The sequence below is a fragment of the Octopus bimaculoides genome, chromosome 4 (genome assembly GCF_046866305.1).
Source record: "Octopus bimaculoides isolate indiv1 chromosome 4, ASM4686630v1, whole genome shotgun sequence".
Classification (NCBI taxonomy): domain Eukaryota; kingdom Metazoa; phylum Mollusca; class Cephalopoda; order Octopoda; family Octopodidae; genus Octopus; species Octopus bimaculoides.
Genome location: NC_142931.1, coordinates 20,980,248 through 21,006,358, shown reverse-complemented (window position 1 = coordinate 21,006,358; position 26,111 = coordinate 20,980,248). Strand labels below are relative to the sequence as shown.

The window sequence follows — 26,111 nt, the reverse complement described above, 5'->3', positions numbered from 1 at the left end:
TTGTGTATAGAATTATTTGCTGACACATGCTGATTTCTGCCAATTTATGTTCTTGTGGAAGATTTAAAGATCAATATTAAATCCCTCACTAAGGGCAGTCAATAGCTGAATCAACATTACACTTTCAGAGATGTACATGCTTGCTAAATGATTTGATCTGAGCCATGTGTTGAAATAAAAAGAATTAACAGTGTAGAAGGCACAAAAAGATACAAAAGCTGTTAAATTCACATAAGCATTTTTTTTTTTTTACTTAGTGCCAAAATTTTTGTTGTATTGCAGTGGAAATGTGTCAGTGACCAGGTCATAGTTGATACAACAAAAATTTTGACACCAAGTGATAAATTATATAAAAAAAGTTGAAGTGAAGTTAACTGTTTTCGTGTGTATTTTAATGGCAAATATGTGTCTTCTACAACGTAACAGTGTTAGAAAAAGCTGGTCTGGGATGTTTGTTTTTGTTACATCTCTTTACATCTGCAAATCCTGCAGGGATTGGTTTTTGTCTTTCTTAAGACAATTAAACACCAGTAATATACTGGATGTCAGGACCTACTGTCATTGTAAGACAATATCAAATACTTCAGTACTAAAGTGTGTTTGTGTAATTAGGGTAGCAAATTGGCAGAATACATGGCAGTATTTGTCCAGATCTTTCACAGAATACATGGCAGTATATATTCCAGATCTTTTGTAGAATACACGGCAGTTTTTATTCCAATAACACCAACATCGACTTCAAATTTCTTCCTTTCAGGGTCGTTCAATAAAGTATCAGTCCTATATTGGTCTTCGTTCTTCTTTTTCTCTCTTTCTGTCTATCAATCTGTTTCTTTTGAAATGAAGCTGGCTAGAGAGGGATGGGCCCTTCCAGATCTAAACCTACCCAAGCTATCTATACCATATGTCATGACAGCACCCCCTACAACTCAATCAGGAATTGAGCACCCAAGGCAAGGGTAGCATGAATGTATGTGTAATTAATCAGAAATAACAAAATGACTCTCACTTCCAAAAGAGTCTTCAAACATGATGATGTGTTTATATATGTGTGTGGGTGGGTGTATGTGTGTGTATGCATATGTGTGTGCATGTTTATACACACATACGCGCGCGCGCGCAATGTACATTTGTTTCTTTATGCACATGTATTATTTATCCACACAGCTATCGGTATGTCTCTCTAACTGTATATAAAGTTGACTCTACATGTCTAGGTATCTGTCTGAATTCCCTTTTTTTTTCTCCCTCTCTCACACACACCCACTCTCTATCTCTCTCTCTCTTTCTCTCCTCTCTCTATCTATCTATCTATCTATTTATCTCTATCCAGATCATAGATCTTACTCCACTCCTTACAGGTGACTTTGTCTATGTCTGTGGCACCAGACTTCACATGAAATATGGTGGGGGGTGGAGGGTTGAGGACAACTTCCATGGTGGACGTGGTGGAGGAAAGAAAGAAGGGTAGAATGATGATTATGGTGGCAGTGATAATGGTGGTGATGTTAAGAGGTGGTTTGGAAATATTTTGTAACATACTGCTGCTGTTGGTGATGATGATGATGATGATGGTGGTGGTGGTGGTGGTGGTGGTGATGGTGGTAGTAGTAGTAGCAGTAGGAGACGGTGGTGTTGTTAGTTTCTCAGTATGTAGCATAGGAATGAAATCACTATGTTTTGACCTACTTCTACATATGTTTAGTTTTAACTACTGCCGGGCTTTCTGGCTCCAGCAACCCTGCTAGCAAAGGATGACGATGACGATGACGAGGGGGCCTGGTGGGGGCAAAACTGATATCTACCAGCAAAACACTTTCATCATCATCACCATCATCATAGTCATCATCACCGTTGTCATTGTCATTATCATTGTCATCGCCATCATCATCATCATCATCATCATCAACATTGTCATTGGCATCGGGGGGGGGGGGGTTCTTTTCTCCCTCCACCTTTTTTTTTACTCAGTTTTCATACCATTCCTACACACACACACACACCACCATTTTCTCTTCTTCTTCCTCCTCTTCAACCACCCCCAGAAAATATTAAAAAATTTATAAATTTTCAAAAAAAAAAAAAAAGTAACAACAGTGAAACACCAAAGGGAGTAAAGGAAATAAAAATAGAAAACATCAACAAATTTTTACAGCATCAACTTATTCAACCACCCACCACCCACCACCCATCTTTTCCCCCTCCCCTTCCTCGCTGTCTGTTCCAGATCCACCTTCCCCATGTCTGCCATTTTTTTCTTATTACAGACTCACTCTCTCTCTCTCTCTCTCTCTCTCCCTCCCTACCACTTACCTACTCTACCCAAGCATCCCAACATATCAACACCACCACCACCACAAGCATGTCTTCTACCCATTACTATTAAGGAACTAATTTGTGTGTGTGTTTGTGTCTGTGTGGGTGTGTGTATCGTGCATGTTTGTGTGATGCATGTATATGTGTGTGTGTCTACTGGTATGTAAACTTCACTACACATGCACCCCTTATGTTTGCATTCTGTAAAAGAGACACTCTGAAAGTGTCAATTGCAAGAAAGATGGGTTGTTGTCCCTTTTTTCTGAAGTATGATATTTAGTTTTTCCTAGAAGGTGGTTGATAATGCTGTTCACACCTCTCACTTGCAATGTCATCTGAGAATGGAGGATAAAAAAAAAATTCTAAGCAAAAAGGAGAAACTCTTCTTGTTTGTATATCTGCATTTAAAGGAAAGTTTGGAGAGTTTGTTTTACAGATATTTGTCTTTTATCAATTATTTAATTGTTTAGTTCCAGATCTGCCCTCATTAAAGGCGTTCCAGCTATGACCATCTCAGCTTTATTGGGATAGCTAGCTCTGCATTATCTAATGTAGCGTTTCTGAACTGGGGTTCCCCAGAACCCTAGGGTTCTACGAGAAAGAGTGAGATAAGCTAATGCTAATTTCATGATCGTAATATTATTATACATGCACAATATATTATTGGTTATTGTAATATTGTAATATTACTATATATATATATATATATGAGTGGCTGTGTGGTAAGTAGCTTGCTTACAACTACATGGTTCCAGGTTCAGTCCCACTGCGTGGCACCTTGGGCAAGTGTCTTCTACTATAGCCTCGAGCCAACCAATGCCTTGTGAGTGGATTTGGTAGGCGGAAACTGAAAGAAGCCCGTTGTATATGTATGTGTGTTTGTGTGTCTGTGTTTGTCCCCCCTCCATCGCTTGACAACCGATGCTGGTGTGTTTACGTCCCCGTAGCTTAGCGATTCGGCAAAAGAGGCCGATAGAATAAGTACTAGACTTACAAAGAATAAGTCCTGGGGTCAATTTGCTCAACTAAAGGCGGTGGTCCAGCATGGCCACAGTCAAATGACTGAAACAAGTAAAAGAGTATATATATATATATATATATAGAGAGAGAGAGAGAGAGAGAGAGAGAGAGAGAGAGAGAAAGAGAGAGAGAGAGAGAAGAGAGAGAGAGAGAGAGAGAGAGAGAGAGAGAAAGAGAGAGAGAGAGAAAGAGAGAGAGAGAGAGAGATAATATTTACCATGTGAACTACAATGAAAAAAATATGAGAAAGATATGGTATATATTTTCTTTTTTGTGCAGGGGTTCCTTGAGACATGTAATTTATTTTAAGGGTTACACAAGAGTAAAAACGTTGAGAAACACTGATCTAATGTGTGCTTCTCTTTTTGAAAAAGATAATGAGGTGTATGATTTGATCAATTCATTTGGCTGTTGTTTTTTTCTTGTAGCTTAGGTGACTATGAAGAGGTTCCCTCATTTGGTTTGGTTTGTTGTTCTTGTAGTTGGAGGCAGAAAAGGATGATGAGGGGGCCCAGTGGGGATGGGGTAACATGTGCTTGTAAAACACTTTTATCATCATCATGATTTGTGAAAAAAAGTACATTCACCAAAGTTCTCAAAAATGAGAGCCAACTGATATGTAACACAGGAAAGCAGGTTCAGAAATAGTTGCAGGACGAATAATAATAATAATTTGTTGTACAGGCACAAAGCTCAAATCAGAGACAGGGCAGAGAGTCAGTTATATCAATCCGTAGTACTTGACTAGTATTTTATTTTATTAATCCCTAAAGGCTATATGATAAAGTTGACTCAGTTGAGTTTGACTCAGAAAGTAAAGAACTTAGCAAGGTATTCTTTTTGTTTGATACTCTAAGGTAGTGGTCCCTAACCAGGGTCCATATGACCCTTGGGGGTCAATATAAGGTTTTGTTGTTAAAATTTATGTTCAATAAATTGCTTATACTTCTACAATATGCACAATATTTTAACAATTTTCTTTATACAATTGCTAATATTTCATTATAAAAATATAAGAGGATTTTTTTAAACCTTGAATGGCTATGAGGGTCCTCCCAAGTAAAATAGGAATCAAAGGGGTCCACAAGTAAAAGAAATATGGTTGAGAACCATTGCCCTAAGAGATCTCACGCATCATCCCCATAATGTGTGGTACTTATTGCCTACAGCTAATTATGTGTGTAGGATTAAGTGTACTGCCACCTCTTACTTATCTAGTATGATATCTTCTTCATTTTCTATTGTGATAAAACAAAAAACAAATTCTGTTTTATCTTATAAAGTCTAACTCAGTACAGTTAAAAGAAGGACTGTCAGGAACTGATGGACATTATTGCTGACAAAACTGGATGCTCTTCCTGTCTCCCAAAATTCTCTTTCCAAACAAGGTCATATTTTCCCCCTAAGGTCAGACGAATTCTCACAGAAATTGCCAAAAAATGACACCATTTGTATTTTGGTGGAGTTTGTTTACAATCAGTGAGCAATAATATGCATGCACATACAGACTTACATACATATTGGACTTCTCGCATTTTGTCTATTAAATTTACTATCAAGGGGCTCAAGGTGCTGCACAGTTGGACTGAACCCTAAACCATGTGGTTGTAAAACAAACCACTTAACCACACATCAATGTTTGTACTTAATCTGATAATGGTTTCAAATTTTGGCACAAGGCCGGCAATCTCAAGGGAGGAGGTAAGTCGATTACATTGACCCCAGTACTCAACTGGTACTTATTTTATCAACTCTGAAAGAATAAAAGGCAAAGTCAATCTCAGTGGAATTTGAACTCAAAATGTAAAGATAGATGAAATGCTGCTAAGCATTTTGCCCAGCATGCTGGCGACTCTGCCGCCTCACCACTTTATGTACGTAATCTAATAATAATAGATGTTAAGTGTTGCTTTTAAAATGCATATAAATATTCAGATTCACTGCTCCTGATGTAAAAAAAAAAAATTTTAAGCCATGAAAAAGAGGGGAGGAAAAACAAAGGTAAAAAATTCCTTCTCTAAAAACTTTAATATTAGGTCACATTTGAGAATTCCTAAAGCAAAGTGAACAGATTTTATCACAGACATATTCTGTCCTTAAATTGTTGATTGATGACCCAGAAATAGTACAAGTTTGTAGTTACTTATACAGTGAATCTGAACTCTGTCTCAGAGACCAATGGTGATGACATTTGATATTAAATCTCTTGAAGGTCATTGGAATTTCAACTGGCTTCATTAATTTTGTGACTCCAAACAAAGCTAAAACTAAAAAAAGTTCTATTCTGGAATTTTCTGGTTGTTGTTTCACTGCCAAATACTCACTCACTGCCATGCCAAATTGAAAGGTTGTAGTAGTAAATATAAAGCATTAATGTTCCGAGATTAGTTAATGTTATAATTTCTTAAGTGATCCTGTTCTGGACTGTTAACTTCATTCTTAGATAATATATTTAAATTCAAAACATCACATGTTCATTCCCTGAATATATGCATTTATTTCAGTCTGGCCCCAACATATAAGAACCTTTAATTCTAAACCATGGATATTAATACCCTTTGTTTAGTTTTTAATGGTTCTTAGTTTTGATCCAGCCTGGAATAAGTTAGCATATTCAGGAATGAGACACCTGATGATGACTAGAGACTGAGACTAACTTTGTCTCTGGAGTCATCATAATCATAAGCATCATCATCATCATCACTGTCATTATTATTGTCATTGTCATCATCATCGTTGTTGTTGTCATCAATGTTTAAAATAAGAAAGCTAATGATAACTTTAAAGAGTAAGGCTAATTAGCTCAGAGAGTTACCATTGTCTCAATATGTTGTTTTATATCTGAGTATTGCCTATCAAAACCTTAATATTTTCATCCTTTGATTAACCTTGTGAACAGTCGTGACAATCACATCCATTTCTTTATGCATGGTATTGATGACCTAATTAATATCTGGTACAAAGGAATCTCTTCAGATCTTTGAATTTACTGAAACTCACATAATTGTGGTTATGATTTGTGTCGAAGAGAACTTTATGACATATCTTAACCAGTTAAGACATGGACATAGACAATGTATCACCAGCTTTTAACCCTTTCAACTTCCCATACACAGGTTGGCTGATGTAATCAATTTACTATATAGCTCTCAGCAAAAATAACTATATAAGCAAATGAATAAGGACACATTTATTTACTCAGTTACTTAACCAGCTCAGTATAACACTCTCAACAAACAACTTCCTACTATTATTATTTTTATTTTATTTTTTAATGGGAAGCACATATTTTAAACCCTAAATCTTACAGCAACAAGTTCACAATAAAAAACAAGATGGCTGTCTCAATGTTTCATTCAGCTTTCTATATGTAACAGACCTGCAGAGCTACCTGGCGACTGCTATTGTATAATAACTGTTCTTCTTAAAAGTCCTCTTCCTAATGAACTAAAAGTAAAAATAGTATTATAAAAGCATATCAAATCTCACTTACTGTATCTATTTCTTCTCCCTTATCTCTCTCCCTTTCTCTCTCTCTCACACACATTCTAACATACATACATACGTGTGTGTGTGTGTGCTTGCTTGCTTCTCTGCTTATGTATATAAATAAGCATGAACCTAGCCTAACCATATTGCTCCCTCTACATACATATATGAATAATATGCATATATTTGGGTACATTGTGCGACTCAAATCCAGTGCGAATGTCACTCTTTGTGTAATTTTTCTACTTCAGTTGATAGCCATGACACATATACAGAGACTACAGACATATGATGTGTGTGTGTGTGTGTGTGTATCCTTTAAAACAATGGTCTAATATATACAAATAATAACAATATTAAAAAGATAGGAGTACTAATAATGGGGGCAGACAGTTACACAAAGACATTGAATTGTCATCAAATAAATGGTATTGTCAGCGCATAACAGTGCATGTGCTGACAACATGGATTTCATTAACTGCTTAATAGTACACTTCTATAGATGTAGGTATGGGTGTGTGTGGTTAAAAAAGTTTGCTTCTCAACAGCATTGATTGTAGTTCAATCCATCTGCACAGTAACTCTCATGATTATTTTCTACTAGAGCCCTGGGCCAGCCAAAGCCTTGTTAGGGAATCTGGTTGATAGAAACTGAAAGAAGTCTGTCATCATCCTCATCATCATCATCAAACATCCATTTTCCATGCTGGCATGGGTTGGACAGTTTGATATGGAGCTGGTCAGCTGAGAGCTGTCCAGACACTAATTGTCTGCTGTGATATGGTTTCTATGTTCATATTTGGGCTCTGTGAAAGTTGCTTGTTGCAAGTAGTGTTGCTGTCGTCACTTATCTTGTCAACAAATCACCCATTTGTTTCATACCTTCAAAAATTTATGAAATAAGAGCTCTTTACTTAAAAAACCAGTATGGATTAGCAACAGAAAGGGCACTAATATATTCATGTAACCTGTGCTAGCTCTGAAAAATGGACATGGAATTAACCAATTAATACACAACAAATTTCTTTTAGTTTGTGTGTGCCAAATTCACTAATAAATCTTTTATCTATCTGAGGTTATAATAGAAGACACGTGCCCAAGGTGTTGCACAGTGGGACTAAACCTGAAATCACAGGGTTGTGAAATGAATCTCTAAACCACACAGCTATGCTTGTGCCTCATATGCATGTGTGTGTGCTTAGTACACTCATTTAATCTGCAAGAACATGATGTAATAAAGAAGTATTCTCTTGAAGAACTGTTGTGGATCAACATCCAGTTGCACAATGAACACTCGCTGGAATGGGTGCAAATAACTACAATATCTAATTGTATAATATAGGGAACAAATGGTATAAATCCAATCTTGTGTTTGTCATACTTTTTTCACACACACAGATATATGCATATACACACACATACACACATGCTCATATATGTATATATATATATATATATACACATGCACACACACACACATATATGCTTATGCATGTGTGTGTGGCATAATATTATTGTTTGGTACTTCCTCCAAAAACGACGACTAAGTTTATTCTTTATTCATTGTGTTTATTGTTCTCTCCATAAAACTGGTTGGATTTTCAAGAAGAGCATCCAGCTGTAAAACCTCAGATCTAATTATACATACTCTGATATACTAAAATGTTACCACACCTATTATACAATCAGCACCAATCTACCTTTATGCCAGTGCTAGGTGCATTTGGACCAGTGCCAAATATGACCAGACAGATTTGTCTAAATCCATACCATCACACAGAACTTGAGAGTAATTCCTTTGAGGGTGATGAAGGGAGATGATAATATCATTTTGATGATGATGCATGTGTGTGTGTGTGTGTCTATTTGTGCCTATGTTTGTGTATGTGTTTTATGTACATGCATGTAGCTGTGTAAAACGTATCCAATAGATATTAAGTACATATATTACAAATATCTCTGATATGTATTGTAGACAAATCTCTTTTGTTTGCATGTTTTTCTAAAATTGTTTACATGCACCTAAATGTGCACACGCACGCACACAGACACACATGCATGTGTGTGTGTGTGTGTGTGTATTTGACTAAACTTTGCAAATGCTTGACATAAGATACTTAATTTGTTTCATGAGGATATTAACAAACAACTGCTAAACCAAAGATTCTAAAACTCTGAGCTCTGTTGGTGATAATTATTCTTGCTTTTGTCAGATCAAACATACTCTCACCCATCTCTCTCTCTTTCACACACACACACACACACATACACAGGTGTGTGCCAACACATATTTGGATTGTTCAACAATTTTGGCACTTGTCCGACAAAATGTTCATTCACTAACTGATACATTCAAGATCTTTACAAGTATTAAGTTCTGTTACAATAGTGGACTTGTTTGGTTTTTCTGATTTTTATTCTTTCAATTTGTTCATTCATTTTTTTGAGCATTTTGCATAGTCAGTGTTAAATACCACAGTTATCTCCTCTTCAGTAGTTTTACTGCATGACAAGGATGGAGCATAAATCATTAGATCATTGTTTTAGCCATCTCTGTTCTTTCTACCTTTAGTATTAAGTATGTTGACCTGAGATTTCGGACATTGTAAGCTGTTTGTTTTAATTCATTGATAGTGATTGAATGGAAGTTCTTATTATAAGTGGCAGAGCCAGCAGAATCGTTAGCACACCGGGCAAAATGCTTAGCAGTATTTCGTCTGTCTTTACATTCTGAATTCAAATTCCACCAAGGTCAACTTTGCTTTCATCCTTTCAGGGTCCATAAATTTAAGTAACAGTTGCATACTGGGGTCGATGTAATCAACTGGGCCCCCTCCCCCCAAATTTCAGGCTTTGTACCTATAGTAGAAAGGATCATTTGTAGTGAAGGTGCATGGCTTAGTGGTTAGGGCATTCAGCTCATGATCATAACGTCATGAGTTCAATTCCCGGTGACGCGTTGTGTCCTTGAGCAAGACACTTTATTCCATGTTGCTCCAGCTGGCAAAAATGAGTAGTACCTGTATTTCAAAGGGCCGGCCTTGTCATGCTATGTGTCACGCTGAGTCTCCCTGAGAACTACGTTAGGGGTACATGTGTCTGTGGATTGCTCAGTCACTTGCATGTTGATTCATGAGCAGGCTGTTCTGTTGATTGTATCAGCTGGGACCCTCGTCATCATAACCAACAGAGTGCTCCCTTTTTTTCTTTTTTTCTATTAGTGGTAGTTGTTATTGTTGCTGATGCTGGTACCAGTGCTGGTGCCAATGATGGCATTTGTTACCTGCTAGCCCTACAGAAAAACTCTGTTTTTGGTAATCCGGTATCACTCACTAAAAAGTCCATTTAAATAACAAATCACAATTGTCCTCATCGTCCTCATCATCATTTTACATCTGTTTTTCAATGCTGGCATGGGTTGAACAGTTTGGCAGGAGCTAGCAAGCCAAGAGGACTGCACCAAGCTTCAATGTCTGCTTTTACATGATTCCTACAGCTGGATGCCCTTCCTAACACTAAATCCTAGATATGAAAAGACAAAAGAAAACAAATTGATATTTGCAATTGAAAGAATTTATGCAGTCTTGCTCATTGCACCTTATTCTTCAGATATAGGTAGGACTAGGGAGAAATATTCCCCATGACTTGTCATGACATGATGAAGCCATGGGGAGCAAGTGGAGGAACTAAGACAAAGGAAACAATGAATCATTAGTTTCTCTTAATAAATATATACTCTACAACATGCTTTGAAAACTCTTTCATTTGTAACCAAACTACATACATACATATATATATATATATATATATATATATATATATATATATGTGTGTGTGTGTGTATGTATTCATATGTGAAGGCACATGGCCTAGTGGTGAGGGTGTTGCACTCATAGTCACAAGGTCATGTGTTCAATTCCCAAATCTTGTGGCAAGTTGTGTTCTTGAGCAAGGCACTTCATTTTGCTTTACTTGCAGGTGGGAGAGTGGCTGAATTGTTGTCGTGTCAGCAGAGATGCTTTACAGTATATCTTCCAGTGCTCTGCATTCCCAAGTCTAAGTCATGATAGCCAAAGTTCCAGTAATCTACTTAACAGTGGCCAGTGGAGAGTACGCACTCTCCCGGAGAGTGCTGGAGAAGGTTCACATTCACAGGCCTCCCCAAGGGCATACTACCACTAGACTAGAGATGTATACATATATATAGTTGTCTCAGCATGTGATTGCTAGTGAGTACATGCTACTGACGAAGCCCATCGAAGCAGAAATGCACTGGTTAATTCTTGTCTGCTGCTGATATATTATATTTGTGTTATTAAATACAATATGTCCATAAGAGATATCATCTCCAGATGAATACTGCAATAAATTTAGCTTCATGTGATGTATTTACATTAAGTATGATATACAGATTGCTATTTTAAGCTAATACTACTTCTATTGCATATAAAAGATATATAAATCTTTTACTTTTCCTCTCTTTGCAGGAACTGCTTAGTTGTACGATAAAAAAAGACATCCAATACACAGTGGTGAATCCTAAATTTCACCACTGGCGGACAGATGACAAACGATTTGGTCTTACTTTTGAAAGGTCGGGAGAAGCCCGAGCCTTCAATCAAGGAATCAAACATGTGCTTGCGGATCTCACAAAAGGTAAATTTTCTTGAATATTGTCATTGGTTTTTGCCATGAGAATTAAATATTTGGAGCTGTTTTGTAACCATGCTGGATAGCTCTCCAGATAATTCTATCATTTTTGCTTCTATCTACTCTCACTAACCACAAAATTGTATCTGTTTAAATTATTGTACTAAATGACTCCTGCACAGTTTGTTGGATCTTCTTTCAGGTATTTACATTGTGTTTTGTTTGCAAAATCCCACAAGTTATTTCAGTAGTCACCTGCAGTTAGACAAACACAGTAAGGAAAAAGGACATACACACTCACTCACTCACTTGCTCATGGAATATACCATAACAGACCATCACAGCTACAAGATTTGGAACCAAAAGTTAATCATAGTTCCTTATGGAAGTAAATAATAAAGGCTAGCAGGTCAAAACTTCAAAGCCACTGTCATCCCTTCTCTTGTAAAAGACATGCCTACATACACACACTTCATCATCATCATCGTTTAACGTCCGCTTTCCATGCTAGCATGGGTTGGACCAACACATATGTATAAAATACGCCATTGTGCAAGCACATCATAGAAATGGATTCAAATTTTAACACACATTTCACACAAGGTTCATTTTTTTAAGGAACAGAACTTATCATCTCTGCAATGGACCCCCACCCCTCACCCTTATCAGTACCTAGTTTTGTTGGTGTTGTTATTTAACCCCAAACCAAAACCATTCCAGCTTTGATTTGACTATGCTGTCATTTTTTTCAGGCACAATATAAAAGGACCTACATGGCTCAATGTGCCCTTCTTTTCAAAAGACTAGATATTATTTGTAAGGGAGTTGTTTTCTATTTCCAGCTGGCTGAGCTAGAAAATTAAAGAGTTCCTTATTGGCTTAGTCCAGTGGTTCCCAACCTTTTCACTACCAAGGATCCCTTTTATTTAAATGAGTTTTCCCACAGACCCCAGGATATTGGAAGGTCTGACAGCTTGACATGTTCGCAGACCCTCAGTACCACCTTTGTGGACCACAGGTTGGGAACCACTGGTTTAGTCAGTATCAAGTGGATTTTAAGTGTCATTGAAAAGTTCCTTCTTCAAGTAGATCCTTGCTTTCCATGCATTTACTTCTTGTGTCACATTACAGCCTAACTATATTACCTTTCAGCATTGTGAGATGAATCCTTTTGATATTAAATCACCTGAGACTGCCTTAGGTTTTATGGTACAGACTTCCTGTTTTAAAGTTATCTAAGTTAAAACTTCGTATTAAAATTTCGCATTAATTCATACTCCAAATGGTGACAGTTATTTTACTATATTCTTCATTATTTTACAAATTAATTGTAAGAAAGATTGCGTATTTCAACAGAAATATAGTAAGGAAAAGGTTAATACTGAAATCTTCAAGTAAGGCCACTACCTGCTGGATTTAGAACCCAGAAACATGCATAGACATAAAAATAAATGTGTGTCTCTGTGTATGTGTGCATCATTTTACATCTATTTTTCTAAGCTAGCATGAGTTGGACACATCTTACAGCATATCACTATTCATTACAGTCCTTCATTATTTGGCGCATATTGTAACAGTTACCAATCTTTGTTTTATTTTGCATGTAATTTTTTTTTTTTAATCAAATGTATTCCAAGTCATCCTGTTTTTGCCCTCGATGCAGGTTAACTAGGATCACATAATTAAAAGTAACCTTTTCAAATGATTGGGATAAGGTTTGATTTGAGGCAGAATTGGCTGCTCTATTTAGCATAAAGAATGACCGCATTGAGTTCCCCTCTGGCTGGTGTTTGAAATGTTTAGTATTCCTCCTCCCCTTCTCTTTATCATATTTTATTTTCCCATTCCCTTGTTTTCTATTACTTTTTTTTCTTCATTTCCTACACCTCTCACCACAACCACCACCACTGTCTCTGTTTTCTTGTCTTCTTTTTCCACTTTCCCTTCACTTTCAGTCGTCTCCCCTTTTTCTACTCTCCTCTCTTTTGTAACTATGAGTATTTTCTTACAAATTTTTCAAATGGTGTTTTCATTTATTTTTTATTTTCAGAGAAGTGTCTGTCCTTTCTCATTTATTATTTTTTTTGCATACCCCCTTAAAAAATAATACCAAATATTAGAAAAAAATAAGCAAAAAGTTATAATAATAATAATAATAATAATAATAATAATAATAATAAGGTTAAGAAAAAGTCCTTGCTCTAAATTTCTCTGGGTTTATTATGCTGTAATATCCATCTCTTACATCTGCTCTTCATGTGCACTGTAACCCATATAACAAGCTGTTGAATGTGTCAGGCCGGCTTCACACACACAAACTTTTGACTTAATCTCTCTCTCTCTAATTTCCCACAATGCTTTTTGCTTTGTAAAGATTTTTTTTTAATGTACTTCTTTTTCCTAGTGTCTTCTCCCTCTCTTTCTCACTTTCTCTCTCTCCTTCTTTCTCACTTTCTCCCTTTTCCCTCTAAACTCTGTTTTCTTCTTCACCGTCACCTCCGCTCCTCTACTTCTGTTAATAACCATTTTTTTTCTGCTTCATATATTAATTTTTTTTAATTTTTAGTCTGTATTACCATAAACCTTTTTCTTGATATTTTATTGGGAGTTCTTCACTATCTTTCATCCTGCTATCATACCACCAACAATAACAAGCTGAAGCAACAAGGAACCTCTACATTGTCACATGACCTGAGCAACCATGTGACCCTCAAATCATAAAAAAGAACATTGAGTAATGTGGTCCTACATTTCCTGTACATAGAGGGAAAAGATATAATGGTCATAGCTGTAGTGCATTTGATATGGTCAAGACTGACCTGGGGCTAAACACAAACAGTAACCTCCACTAACTGTTCATTGAAACTTGGCGTTTTATTATGCTTCAAGAGAGAAATAAACCAAGTCTTTTTATTTTCATAGAAAAATAAAAAGGAAGAATGCATGGCTATGTGGTGGAAGAGCTCGCTTTAGGTTCATCTCAGTGTGCAGCACCTTGGGCAAGTGTCTTCTCCTATAGCCACAGGCCAACCAATGCCTTGTGAGTGAATTTGATAGATGGAAACTATATATGTGTGGAAACTATATAAGGTGGCGAGCTGGCAGAAACGTTAGCACGCCGGGCGAAATGCTTAGCTGTATTTCGTTTATCTTTACGTTCTAAGTTCAAATGCCACCTGGGTCGACTTTGCCTTTCATCTTTTCGGGGTCGATAGATTAAGTACCAGTTACGCACTGGGGTCGATGTAATCGACTTAATCCCTTTGTCTGCCCTTGTTTGTCCCCTCTATGCTTAGCCCCTTGTGGGCAATAAAGAAATAAGAAAGGAAACTATATATGTGTGTGTTTGTGGTGAGTTGATGGGTTTGTGTTTGTCCCTACCACCACCGTCTGATAACTGGTGCTGGTTTGTTTATGTCCCCTCACCCAAATTAGCAGTTCAGCAAAAGAGACCTATAAGGTACCAGACATTAAAAAAAAATACTGAAGTTGATTTGCTAGACTAAACATTTCGAGCTAGTGCCCCAGCATAGCCGCAGTCCAATGACAGAAACAAGTAAATAAAAGAAAAAATATTGAGAGTTTTGAGTTCAAATCCTATCTAGGTTGCTCTTGCTCTCCAATTTTTTGAGGTTAATAAAATTATTATTAATCCTCAAGTAGTGGACTCAATATAATCAACTACACTCCTTAAAAGTGGGGACCTAGTGAAACTAAGGATATGAGATCCTTCTTGTCATCATTTTTACATGTTTTCTGTTTGCTTGCATGGGTTAGAGAAAACTTATTGAGGTAGATTTTCTATGGCTGGAGGAAGGCTCTTCCTGTCACCAGTGTGGTATTTCTTTCGCTAACAATTTTGATAGCTCACTGCCTTTGCACCAATTATGTATTAAGGTCTGTTAAATTAGTTCTACGTTATTTTGCAGCAATCATTCCAGCTATCTGCACAGAGTTCAAATCTCACTGAGATCAACTTTGTCCTTCATCCTTTCAAATAAACTATTAATCTTCTACTGGGATCAATTCTTCTCTTTCTCTAACTCTTTTGTTCTCTCTGCAGTAGAAATCAATGGTGGACAGACCTGGAGAGGGATGCTTTCACCAATTCTAAAATACCCAAAACATGTTGTATATCACAACAGTACCCCTATGACTCCATCAAGGAGTTAATGGTCCATGGCATATATGCACACACATGCATATATGTGTGTGTGTATCTCCTCTACAGCATGACACCTGTTTTTGTCCTTCTGTCATACCTTAACTGCTTATCACCTGTCACAGGACCACCCTCCCTCAGTACTACTCCTCACTCTCACTTGAAGTGAGTCTTGCCTTGCAAATTACTTTTAGTGCCATGTGACAAGCACCCAGTGCACTCTGTAAAGTGGTTGGTGTTAGGAAGAACATCCAGCCACAGAAACCATGCCTAGGCAGACAGTTGAGCTTGGTGCAGTCTTCTGGCTCACTGGCTCCTTTTGAACCATCCAACTCATGCCAGCATTGAAAACACATTAGACGATGATGATGATGATGATCACACACACACGTGTTTGTGTGTGTGTGTATGTATGTATAAGCAACCTTACTAACAATCTGCACTTCACTTTAACTACATATTGCAGGTAAAAGGAAGCATCATTAGTTCCCTTGTTTGCTTATATATAAAATCTGTGTGAGACAGGAGTACAAATATGAGTTCGTGTGTGTGTGCACATGTGCACGCATGTACTTCATGTGTGTATATGTATGTGTATAGGTGCACTCAAGCTCTTGCACTCTCTCTCTCTCTCTCTCCCACACTCACTCTCTCTCTTGTTCATTGTTGCTGTTGTTGTGTATTTATTTTCTTTGTTGTGGGCCAACTAGTGGCAATTGCCTAAAAAAGCTACAATTAGCATAGAATAGAATTAGTTTCCAGCTGATGTAAGAGGAAAAAACATCTATAAATAGCATCTAATGGAGCTTGCCTTTGTTGTACTGTTATTTTGTAGGGGGAGGAGGAGGGGGAGGGGTGGTGGTGGTGGTAATGATAGTAGTGCTGTGATGGTGGTAGTAATGGCACTGGTGGTGTAATAAAGGTATTTGTGGTGGTGGTGGTGGTGGTGGTGGTGGTGATGTGTGATGATGATGTAGCTGTGGTGATGATGAGTGGCAGTGGTGATGTAATGATGTGGTGGTGGTGGTAGTTTTACTTTGAATTGCTTCTTTTACACATATTGAGCCATGTGACTCTGTGTGTGTGTGTATTGTTGATGGCAATGAGTGAGAGTAGAGTGACAAGTGGTAGGGAGGTAGATGCATAGTACTACTAGTGGTGATGATGATGCTGTGAAAAGTAGGAAAAGAGATAGAGAGGGAAAGAATGTACGAGGAGGGGGAGAAGAGTACATTGAAAAAAAATTAAACTGTCCTGTTAGTATAATTTAGTTGAAAAAAAATGTAAGCAGTGACACATAAAGTCTAGTAAATCTATAAGTTATTTGTGTGTGTATGTGTGTGCTTAGACACATACATAGTTAGCAGATATAGATATTCACATGATGCATGGCTAAAATGACTAAAATAATGTATGGTGCTCCAGCATGATCACAGCTGCATAGCTGTAACAAGTAAAAGGATAAGTTCTAGGACTTTTAGGGCCAATTACCCAGTTTTCATGCCATATAAATGGACAGGATCATAACACTGTCCTCTGAGCAGAATGCCAGTCTGTCGCAAGGTTGTTCATTTACAGCTGAGTGGACTGAGCAATGTAAAATGAAATATTTTGCACAAGAAACACAACAAACCACCTGGTCCTAGAATCGAATCCTCTACCTTGCAATTGTGAGTGCAACACCTTAGCCACTAGACCACACACACCTTCATACATACATACATATATATATATATACATATGTGTGCATATATATGTTTGTGTGTGTGTGTGTGTGTGTGTATATATATATATATACATACATATATATATATATAGAGAGAGAGAGAGGTAGGTAATTTGACAGATATTCCTGAAAAGCCATCAATATTATTTAGTGGCAATATTCTGTGTGAAACCAATGGTAAACAATAAGAAATTGCTACAACTTCATTTTCTCAGACCAGGCAGTACATTCGCTAGTAAGGAAATTTTCCCATATCTTTTGGTCATATAAAATGGCCTTGACTATATTGTTCCATACTTAATTTTATTTATTTATTTCCAATTTTACTATTGAACATTTACCCATCCATTACTGTAATTGTTGATCACAAGAGGCCTTCTTACTAACCTTTATCTTAGTTGATAACTGACGGTACATTTAACTTTTTTCTCATGGTTTAATGTCATTCCAAAATACCGTTGCCACTACTACTACTGCTGCAACTACTACTACTACCACTACTACTACTACTACTACCACCACCAATAATAATAATTATAATTATAATGTGGTGAGGTCTGGGGTGGATGCAAACTCTAAGCAATAAAATGAAAATAAAAGGAAAAGCTGTGACCCTGTTATCATTTTATATGAAACTATTTTATCTTGTTAGTAATGCTGAATCCTGTAAAAGAAAGGCATAAACATACCAACCTCCCATTTTGTTCCCTGAAAATTGTAAGGTCTTTGCATACTCATATTGTTGGGGTTAGTAACAGCTTACTAAAGGATATGTTTCCATCAAGTTGATATGTTCTTCATTGGTACTGTCAATGCAGTTGTAGTTCTATGGTTTTGGGTTTGAGCCCATTCAACATCATCATCCTTATTTAATGACTGGATTTCATGCTGACGTGTGATGGAGAGTTTGACAAGATCTGACAACTCAGAAAGCTGCTTCATATCCCACTGTCTACTTTGGTGTGGTTTCTATGGTCCAGTGCCCTTCTTAATGTCAACCACTTAACCACTTTACTTGGTGTAATTTTTCATGGCACCAGCACAAGTGGTGATTACCTTGTAACTTAGAAGGCAAAGGACCTAAAGTAGCCCCTATAACTGAGGGAGAATAGAAGAGAGAGTGAACAATGATTTTAAGCAGAGGAATAAGGGATGGAATAAGAAGAGAGGATGGGAGCATATGGCAAGGAATAGGGAAGAGGGAAAGGAAATGATGCTACTGTGTATCATTTTAGGTGAGTGTCTTATACCACAATGCCTTCAGTCGATAAAAGCCCTGTGATTGAAATTTTGGGAGACAGAAACTGGGTAGAACTCCAACAGAGGGAGAGAGAGACTCTTCTTGTTCTTGAGTCACAGACTTGATCTGTGGCCTGATTTATCACCACTTCCTGACCCCTTGGTACTTTTAGTAGCCATTGAGTGACTTCTAGGTTCACATGTATGGATCAGGTCTTTTGTTTAAGGAAAACTTTGTCACTTCTTCAGACTGAGCTATTAAAAATAAAAATAATAAAAACTACTACCAAATGAAAATTAGAAATATTTACTGTTATTGATAAAGGAGAAGTTTTGTATCTTCTTTCGTGCCATCATACACACAACTGCAGTAAATCCTTCTCACCCAGGCATAACTGAAGTGAGTGTAAGAGGCAAGGGAGGAAACTTTAATCAAGGAGGAGCTGAAAAGTCAAAAGCTTTTCATCACTCTGGTGAAGGCTTCCCTTCTGTCACTGCTATCTCCCAAGTTAGCAAATGCAGTGAGAAAGAGCTGGTTATGGGCCACTTCCTGCTCCTTATCAACTCTTAACTTGAGAAAGCTGCATAGAGATGAGAGAGGGTGGTGGTGAGGTCTAAGTTTATGGATGGTGGTAAATCTGTAAGAAAAGAATAGGCATTCTGCTCCAATTCTATTCTGCTCCAATTCTATTCTGCTCTGTTATTAAGATTGATGGGACGTGCATCTGTGAGTTAAAATCTCTACTGTCCCTTCTTGGTGAATGCTCTCATTTTTAGCACTACCACTGAAGACATCTTGAAATAGCGAGTGGGGAATGGGAGGTATGCATTGGAAACTGTCAGCTTGTGTTGCAACAGGATGGAGTGGGTAAGTTGTTTGGGATATTAGAGCAGACATATCTTTAATGACAAACAGAAGTGTTGCAAAGTGAATGCAAACTTCTTCTTTGTCTGTCTGACTCTCACAGTTTCAATTGCTGTGGTTGTCTCATCTTCTTTCTCATATCATTCCTCACTCCACTTACTGCCACCTAGTGATGATATCTACTGTCTGCTTCAATAATGCCCCCCCCCCCCCCGAAATCTTCGATGTTAGACTTAGATCCATTGCCCAGTCATCACCTGCCCTTTTAAGTGCCTTTAGCAGAGTTCACTTAGTTGCAAGCATTTGGATCAGCTCACCTGTCTCAGGATAACTGAAATATGTTGCTACTTTGTGATGTTTTTTTTTTTTTTATATATCTTTGATTTAGTCGGGGCAGTGAGGCTGCTCAGCTCCCATAGTTCTTTACAGAACCTCCAATACTAATGAAAGGGAGGGAGGAATTTATCCCTAGCATGGCAACAGAGTGGCCTCTGTTAAAGGCACCCAAGGGATAGGTAGTGTCATTAGACCAGGTGACTGATTTAAGTTTATTACCCAAGGACAGGAACAGTCCCTTCAGTGGGCCTCCGCATAGTTTCCATCTTCCATATTTGAGTTGACTCCAGGTTATGGTAGGAGACACTTGACCAAGTAAAGAATTGAACCCACTGAACTGTAAAGCTAACTTCTTGACTACAGAGGCATACCTTTGCTCATGAAGAATGGTTAGCTTTGTCAAGATGGCTACAGAAAAGACAAATATTATAACCAAATATTCTATCACACTTTTAGATAACTTTGTCTAAGACCATATAATAGACCATACTGAAAGTAAATTAAATTAACATAGGACTAGAGTATGTGGAGAAATTATGTCCAATTGTGTATTGTGCAGTATTTCAAATGTTTTCCAGATTATGGAATATACGAAGATGTTTCTTTCTATCCCTGATAATAAATAAGTGTATACTCTTTCTATAAAGAATTTAGTTCCCAAGCCCACCCACTCATCAAAAGCTATCTTTTTGGTACGAACATCTACTTAGTAACCACAAGCTCTGATGCAGGCTTGGCAGAACTACTAATAGTGGGTGCAGTTTGGAATAGGAAAAAAAAATTAGAACAGATTTAGGCTGGGCGTTAATGATGGGATGGTTCTAAGGAAGCTTGGAAGAAAATTGTAAATCTTATAAGGTGCGTAGATGTTATGAAGTACTTTCTCAGTTTGTTCACTGATTAGATGTTGTACACTGAAGCAAAGGAAATAAGAGTTATTCATTGCTCACACCTGGGGTTTTATCTGTGTGTTGTAATTAGAGTAAGAAAACAACCCACCTATCAAGGTCTTTTGGTGTTGTCAGATAATATTTACTGCCATCATTTTAAAATTCTCAATAAAGCATTAGCTGACAGAACGTAGAACGTGGTCTGACATTCAAACAATATATCAGAGCTACCAGATTTATTTAATCTGTGAAGGGTGCACTAGACCATTCAATTCATTAACCTCGTTATACAGGTTTTCTTGATCATATCTGAGTAAAACTACCCAACAATATAATATTCAGAGCTAGATAACACCATGGATGACATTTGAAAGACAACTCATTTCAAGTACTTCATCAGTGAAAATTGTGCTATACGATACTAAGTAGGGTTACCCAATAAAAACATAGCATGTCTGTTTTATGTTTATGCACACTGGTTATCTGGCTGTCTCCTGTATTGACTAAAGGAAAATTACAGTAGCCAGTCATTGATTATTATTGTCATTTTTTTTCTCCAAGTGTTTCTAATTAGATTTTTAATGCTCACTGTATTAAATGTTAACACTTGCTTAGATCTACAAACACAGGCTGGATATATATTGAGCTACAACCCCTATTCTTTATCATTTTAACATGTTCTTTTCTGTGTTTGCATAGACCAGACAAGATTGAAGCAGAACTTCTATGGCCAGATGCTCTTCCTGTCACTGACCCTTGCCTGTTTCCAAACAAGTTGATATTTTCTCCTTGTTTAGACATGTTTCATGAAAGGGTGCAAACAAATGTCACAACGTGTATAGTTGTAAAATTTGTTTACAATTAGCATGCAATGTCAAGACAAGGAAACACACATGCACACACATCTACATATGTGCATACTTATGAATAAAATTTGACTAAAGCCTTGTGAATGAAGTTGGTAGATAGAATTATGTAATGTGAGTTTGTAAGTATATACATATATACATGCATACATACCAGGATTTTGTTTACCAAATTCATTCACAAGGCTTTAGTCAGATTTAATACAATTAGATTTCATAATGATAAAAGTTGCATAGTCTAAAGACAAACCAAATATTTAGCGATCTACTTTTGTTTTACTCATAAGTTTCATCAATTTGGAAAAGTTTGTGTGTTGTGTGGTCAGAAAAAAATATGACATTTCAACAATGACCCTTGTATTATTAATGTCCTTGTTTACTGTTAACCAGAGCAGAATAAAGAATGTTAAAGGAAAGAGATAAGAGAAGTATGTTCCCTCACAAATATGCAGAGATGAGGTGTAAGTGGTATCAACAAGGGACCAAAAAATGAACTCAGTTTGCAGAGAGTTTAGGGAGCCTGGAACATTGTTTATAGCTGGTGAAAGTTAGGAGATATAATTACATTTTGTAAGGTCTGAAATTATATTTTTAAAATTCACAATTGCACTAAGAACCATTATTAAAAATCTAGGACTCTAATTACATTTCTAAAGTCTGTAATTACAATTATAAGAAATATAATTTTTATTACTGACTGTAATAATTACATTCTCAAAAGTTAATAATTACATTTCCTAAAGGCTATTATTACATTATTGAAGTCTGGTCTCAATCATTCCTTAAAGTTCACATTACACCCACTGAAAGATGTCATTCCAGCCCTTATTTCATGATGTTTTTTATGAATAAGTACTTTTATGCTAAAACCTCTCACAATATGTGTATCCCTACACCAGGAATAAGTACTTTTATGTCAAAACTGTTTTCCTCTCATAATATGTGTTTCCCTGCATTAGCACTGAACTACAAATTCTTGAAAAGCACTGCTTACGACTCTGCTTTTCGCAAAAGAAGTATAACAAACTTCAATGACCACAGTGAAGTGGGAGTGAGTTCAAAGATTTGCTTATCATCAATATATCTAATTATTGTTGTCATTTTATTGCCATTTTTGTTTCTATGCTAACATAGCTTGAATTGGTATCAATGTCTCACAACCACCAGGACATCACTTCACCACCTAAGAACTTTTGTGTCACCATCCACTGAAATCCTTTGTCCCAATACTGGCCATTTTCATTTTCATGATCTTGGTTTTTTTTTTTCTTTTTAATCTATCTCTATTCACTTACACAGTTCCCATAACTTTCTAACATCTTTTCCATTAATTTTAGATCTTTTATTAACCTCTTTAGATAGTTTTGCCTCATGTTTGGATGAATTAAGATGAGATTGAATAAACATGAGCATAGCTCCACTCTCAAGAGAAGTTTCTCTACAACAAAATATTACAACTAGTGTTGTTCTATGTTTGTTTATACATTATAAATGTTATGCACATCATTATTTTAATCTAATGAAACAGTTCAAGTGTATATATTGATTTATGTTTGGCCTGCCCAAGTTTCTCACAAATCAATGAATGTTTTGTTTGCTGGTTTCTATATCAGAGCAAAAATGTCAACTTAGTTTAGAATGTCTGGGGATGTAGTCACTGATGAGACCAAATCTGGTTGAAACACCAGTGTCTGATGATCTGCCAATGATATTTTCAGTAAGATCTGTTTTTCATACATTAAAGTTTTTTAAGAGAAGTTTCTTTCAGACAAAATATTACAGCTAGCATCATTCTACATTTATATATATATATATATTATCTTACACACATCTATTTTAATATAATGCTGTTCCGAGTGTGTATATTGATGTATACGTATGTTTATATATATGTATGTGTCTATGTCAGTATATGTGTATGTATGTATGTATGTACATATATACATACCACACATGCTCACTAGAATTAGTTTAAATTTTAACCAAGACCTCACAAATAGTAACTACAAAAAAATTGGCTATCATTCATTCATTCATTCATGACTTTCTACCCCTCCGCCTTCCACCCTCTTGTACCCCTCCTCATCCATACTCTTGTGCTATCACCATCTCATCTCAAAACCTTTCTGTCTACCCACACACTAGTAACTTCCTCACCACCACCACCAGAACTAAATACTATTTTGACTTCCTTTTCACTTTGCATTTCTTTTTCCTGTGTGGGTTAAAGGGAATTCTTATTTTATTCTATTTTGAGTTTGTTAGGTTTGTTGTTTTATAAAGAAGGTTTGTCTTGTGTTATCTCTGAGGTTCATCCCTCTTTTTTACCTTTTACTTCCAAATCTCTTCCATGCCACATTCTTTACCAATTTATATTATTATTATTATTATTATTTCACAGTCTTTTCTGTTTCTTTCTCTTCATCTTGTAAACCCCTACATAAATTGTAGACCGTCCTAGTGATACCCCCTCATTTATGCCCTTGTGGCTAATAAAAGAAATTATCATCATTATTATTATTTGGGGCGTTCTTCCTCTAGCAAATTCCTCTTCTCATCTTTTCCTCCCTCTTTACATTCTCATCTTGTCTTGCTCCCATTTTACACCTTCTTCTTCACTTCTCACGAAATTTGCTGGAGAAAGTGAAAAACACATACACTTTATGAAGCTGTTAGAGGTTAATACACACACACACACATCATCATCATCATCACCATTAAACAGCCATGTTCCATGTTGGCATGGATTGGATGGTTTGACAGGATCTAATGGATCCAAGGGACTGCATTGTACCCCAATGTCCATATAGTTTTGGGTTCAGTCCCACTGCATGACACCTTGAGCAAGTGTCTTCAACTATAATTCCAGACTGAGCATAGCCTTACAAATAAATTTGGTTGACAGAAACTTTATGGAAGCCTGTCATATGTGTATGCATGCATGTGTGTGTGTTTGTGTCTGTGTTTGCCCTCCTCCATTCTGACAACTGATGTGGGTCTGTTTACATCCCTGTAACTTAGTGGTTTAACAAAAAAGAGTGATACAATAAGTACCAGACTTTAAAGAAAAGCAAGTACTGGAATCAATTTGTTCAACGGAAACAAGTAATAGAAGATATATAATGAAAATAAGTTGGGACAACTGTCATGCTGATGACACTTATTGAGACAGAAACATATTCATGAAAAGGCGGCGAGCTGGCCGGAACGTTAGCATGCCAGGCGAAATGCTTAGCAGTATTTCATCTGGCTTTACGTTCTGAGTTCAAATTCCGCCGAGGTCAACTTTGCCTTTTATCCTTCCAGGGTCGATAAATTAAGTACCAGTTACGCACTGGGGTTGATGTAATCAACTTAGTCCTTTTGTCTGTCCTTGTTTGTCCCCTCTATGTTTAGCCCCTTATGGGCAATAAAGAAATAAGAAACATATTCATGAATGTCCTCTTATCTCAAGATAATAAGCAAGCCTGTACTTTTCCTGGATAGCATGTCATCTTCCAAGGATTCTTGATTTTTTCATTTGAAACTGGTCATAATTGCCATTTGGTAATTAAGACACAACCTCTAGGGGCAGAGATAATTTTAATAAATCGAGAATTTATGTTGTATGGTATTTCATATATCTATATTTATCTATATTGTTCCAATACATGCCACTACCCGCTCTGACTTATTTCTCTTATCTCATGTTTGTTTTATATCATGGAGGCAGTGACAAGACCTCTGGCAAAACACCATGCTTGCGTAGACCCATCAAGCCAAGTGAGACCGTAGTGATGACCGATGGTGGTGCCAGTGACATGCAAAAAAACACCCACTACACTCTTGGAGTGGTTGGCATTAGGAAGGGCATCCAGCTGTAGAAAACTTGCCAAATCAAATCAGAACCTGTTGTAGCCCCCCACCCACCTGCGCGCTTACCAGTTTTCGGTCAAACTAGCCAATCCATGCCAGCATAGAAAGCAGACATTAAATAATGATGATGGTGGTGGTGGGGATGGTCTGACTAAATTTGACAGTTTCTGTTGCCAGTGCCCCTGGACTGGCTCTTGTGCGGGTGGCACATAAAACACACCATTTTGAGCGTGGCCGTTGCCAGTACCGCCTGACTGGCCTTCATAGGATTTTCGAGCGAGATCATCGCCAGTGCCCCTGGACTGGCTCTTGTGCGGGTGGCACATAAAATACACCATTTTGAGCGTGGCCGTTGCCAGTACCGCCTGACTGGCCTTCGTGCAGGTGACACGTAAAAGCACCCACTACACTCTCTGAGTGGTTGGCGTTAGGAAGGGCATCCAGCTGTAGAAACTCTGCCAAATCAGATTGGAGCCTGGTGTAGCCATCTGGTTTCACCAGTCCTCAGTCAAATCGTCCAACCCATGGAAAGCGGACGTTAAACGATGATGATGATGAAAAGAAAATTCAATATCCCATCCAAAAAGAAAAGCATTTTAAAAATATCAACTAGATTTATGTCTGGGAGAAAGCAGTTTACTTCTCGGCTTCCACTGTGGCCAACGAATTTGGAATCTGGCACATGCATTCCTCACCG

General features: G+C 37.1%; 1 protein-coding gene across 2 annotated transcripts in view; it reads left to right on the top strand.

Moving 5' to 3' along the window:
• The window catches only part of LOC106876307 (sprouty-related, EVH1 domain-containing protein 2), a 191,014-nt gene that overhangs the window by 133,002 nt on the left and 31,901 nt on the right, over window positions 1-26,111 (top strand). For both annotated transcript variants that reach the window (XM_014924802.3, XM_089350459.1), the window contains exon 3: window positions 11,313-11,481. In XM_014924802.3, coding sequence (XP_014780288.1) covers window positions 11,313-11,481 — 169 coding nt within the window. The remainder of the gene's footprint in view (window positions 1-11,312; window positions 11,482-26,111) is intronic.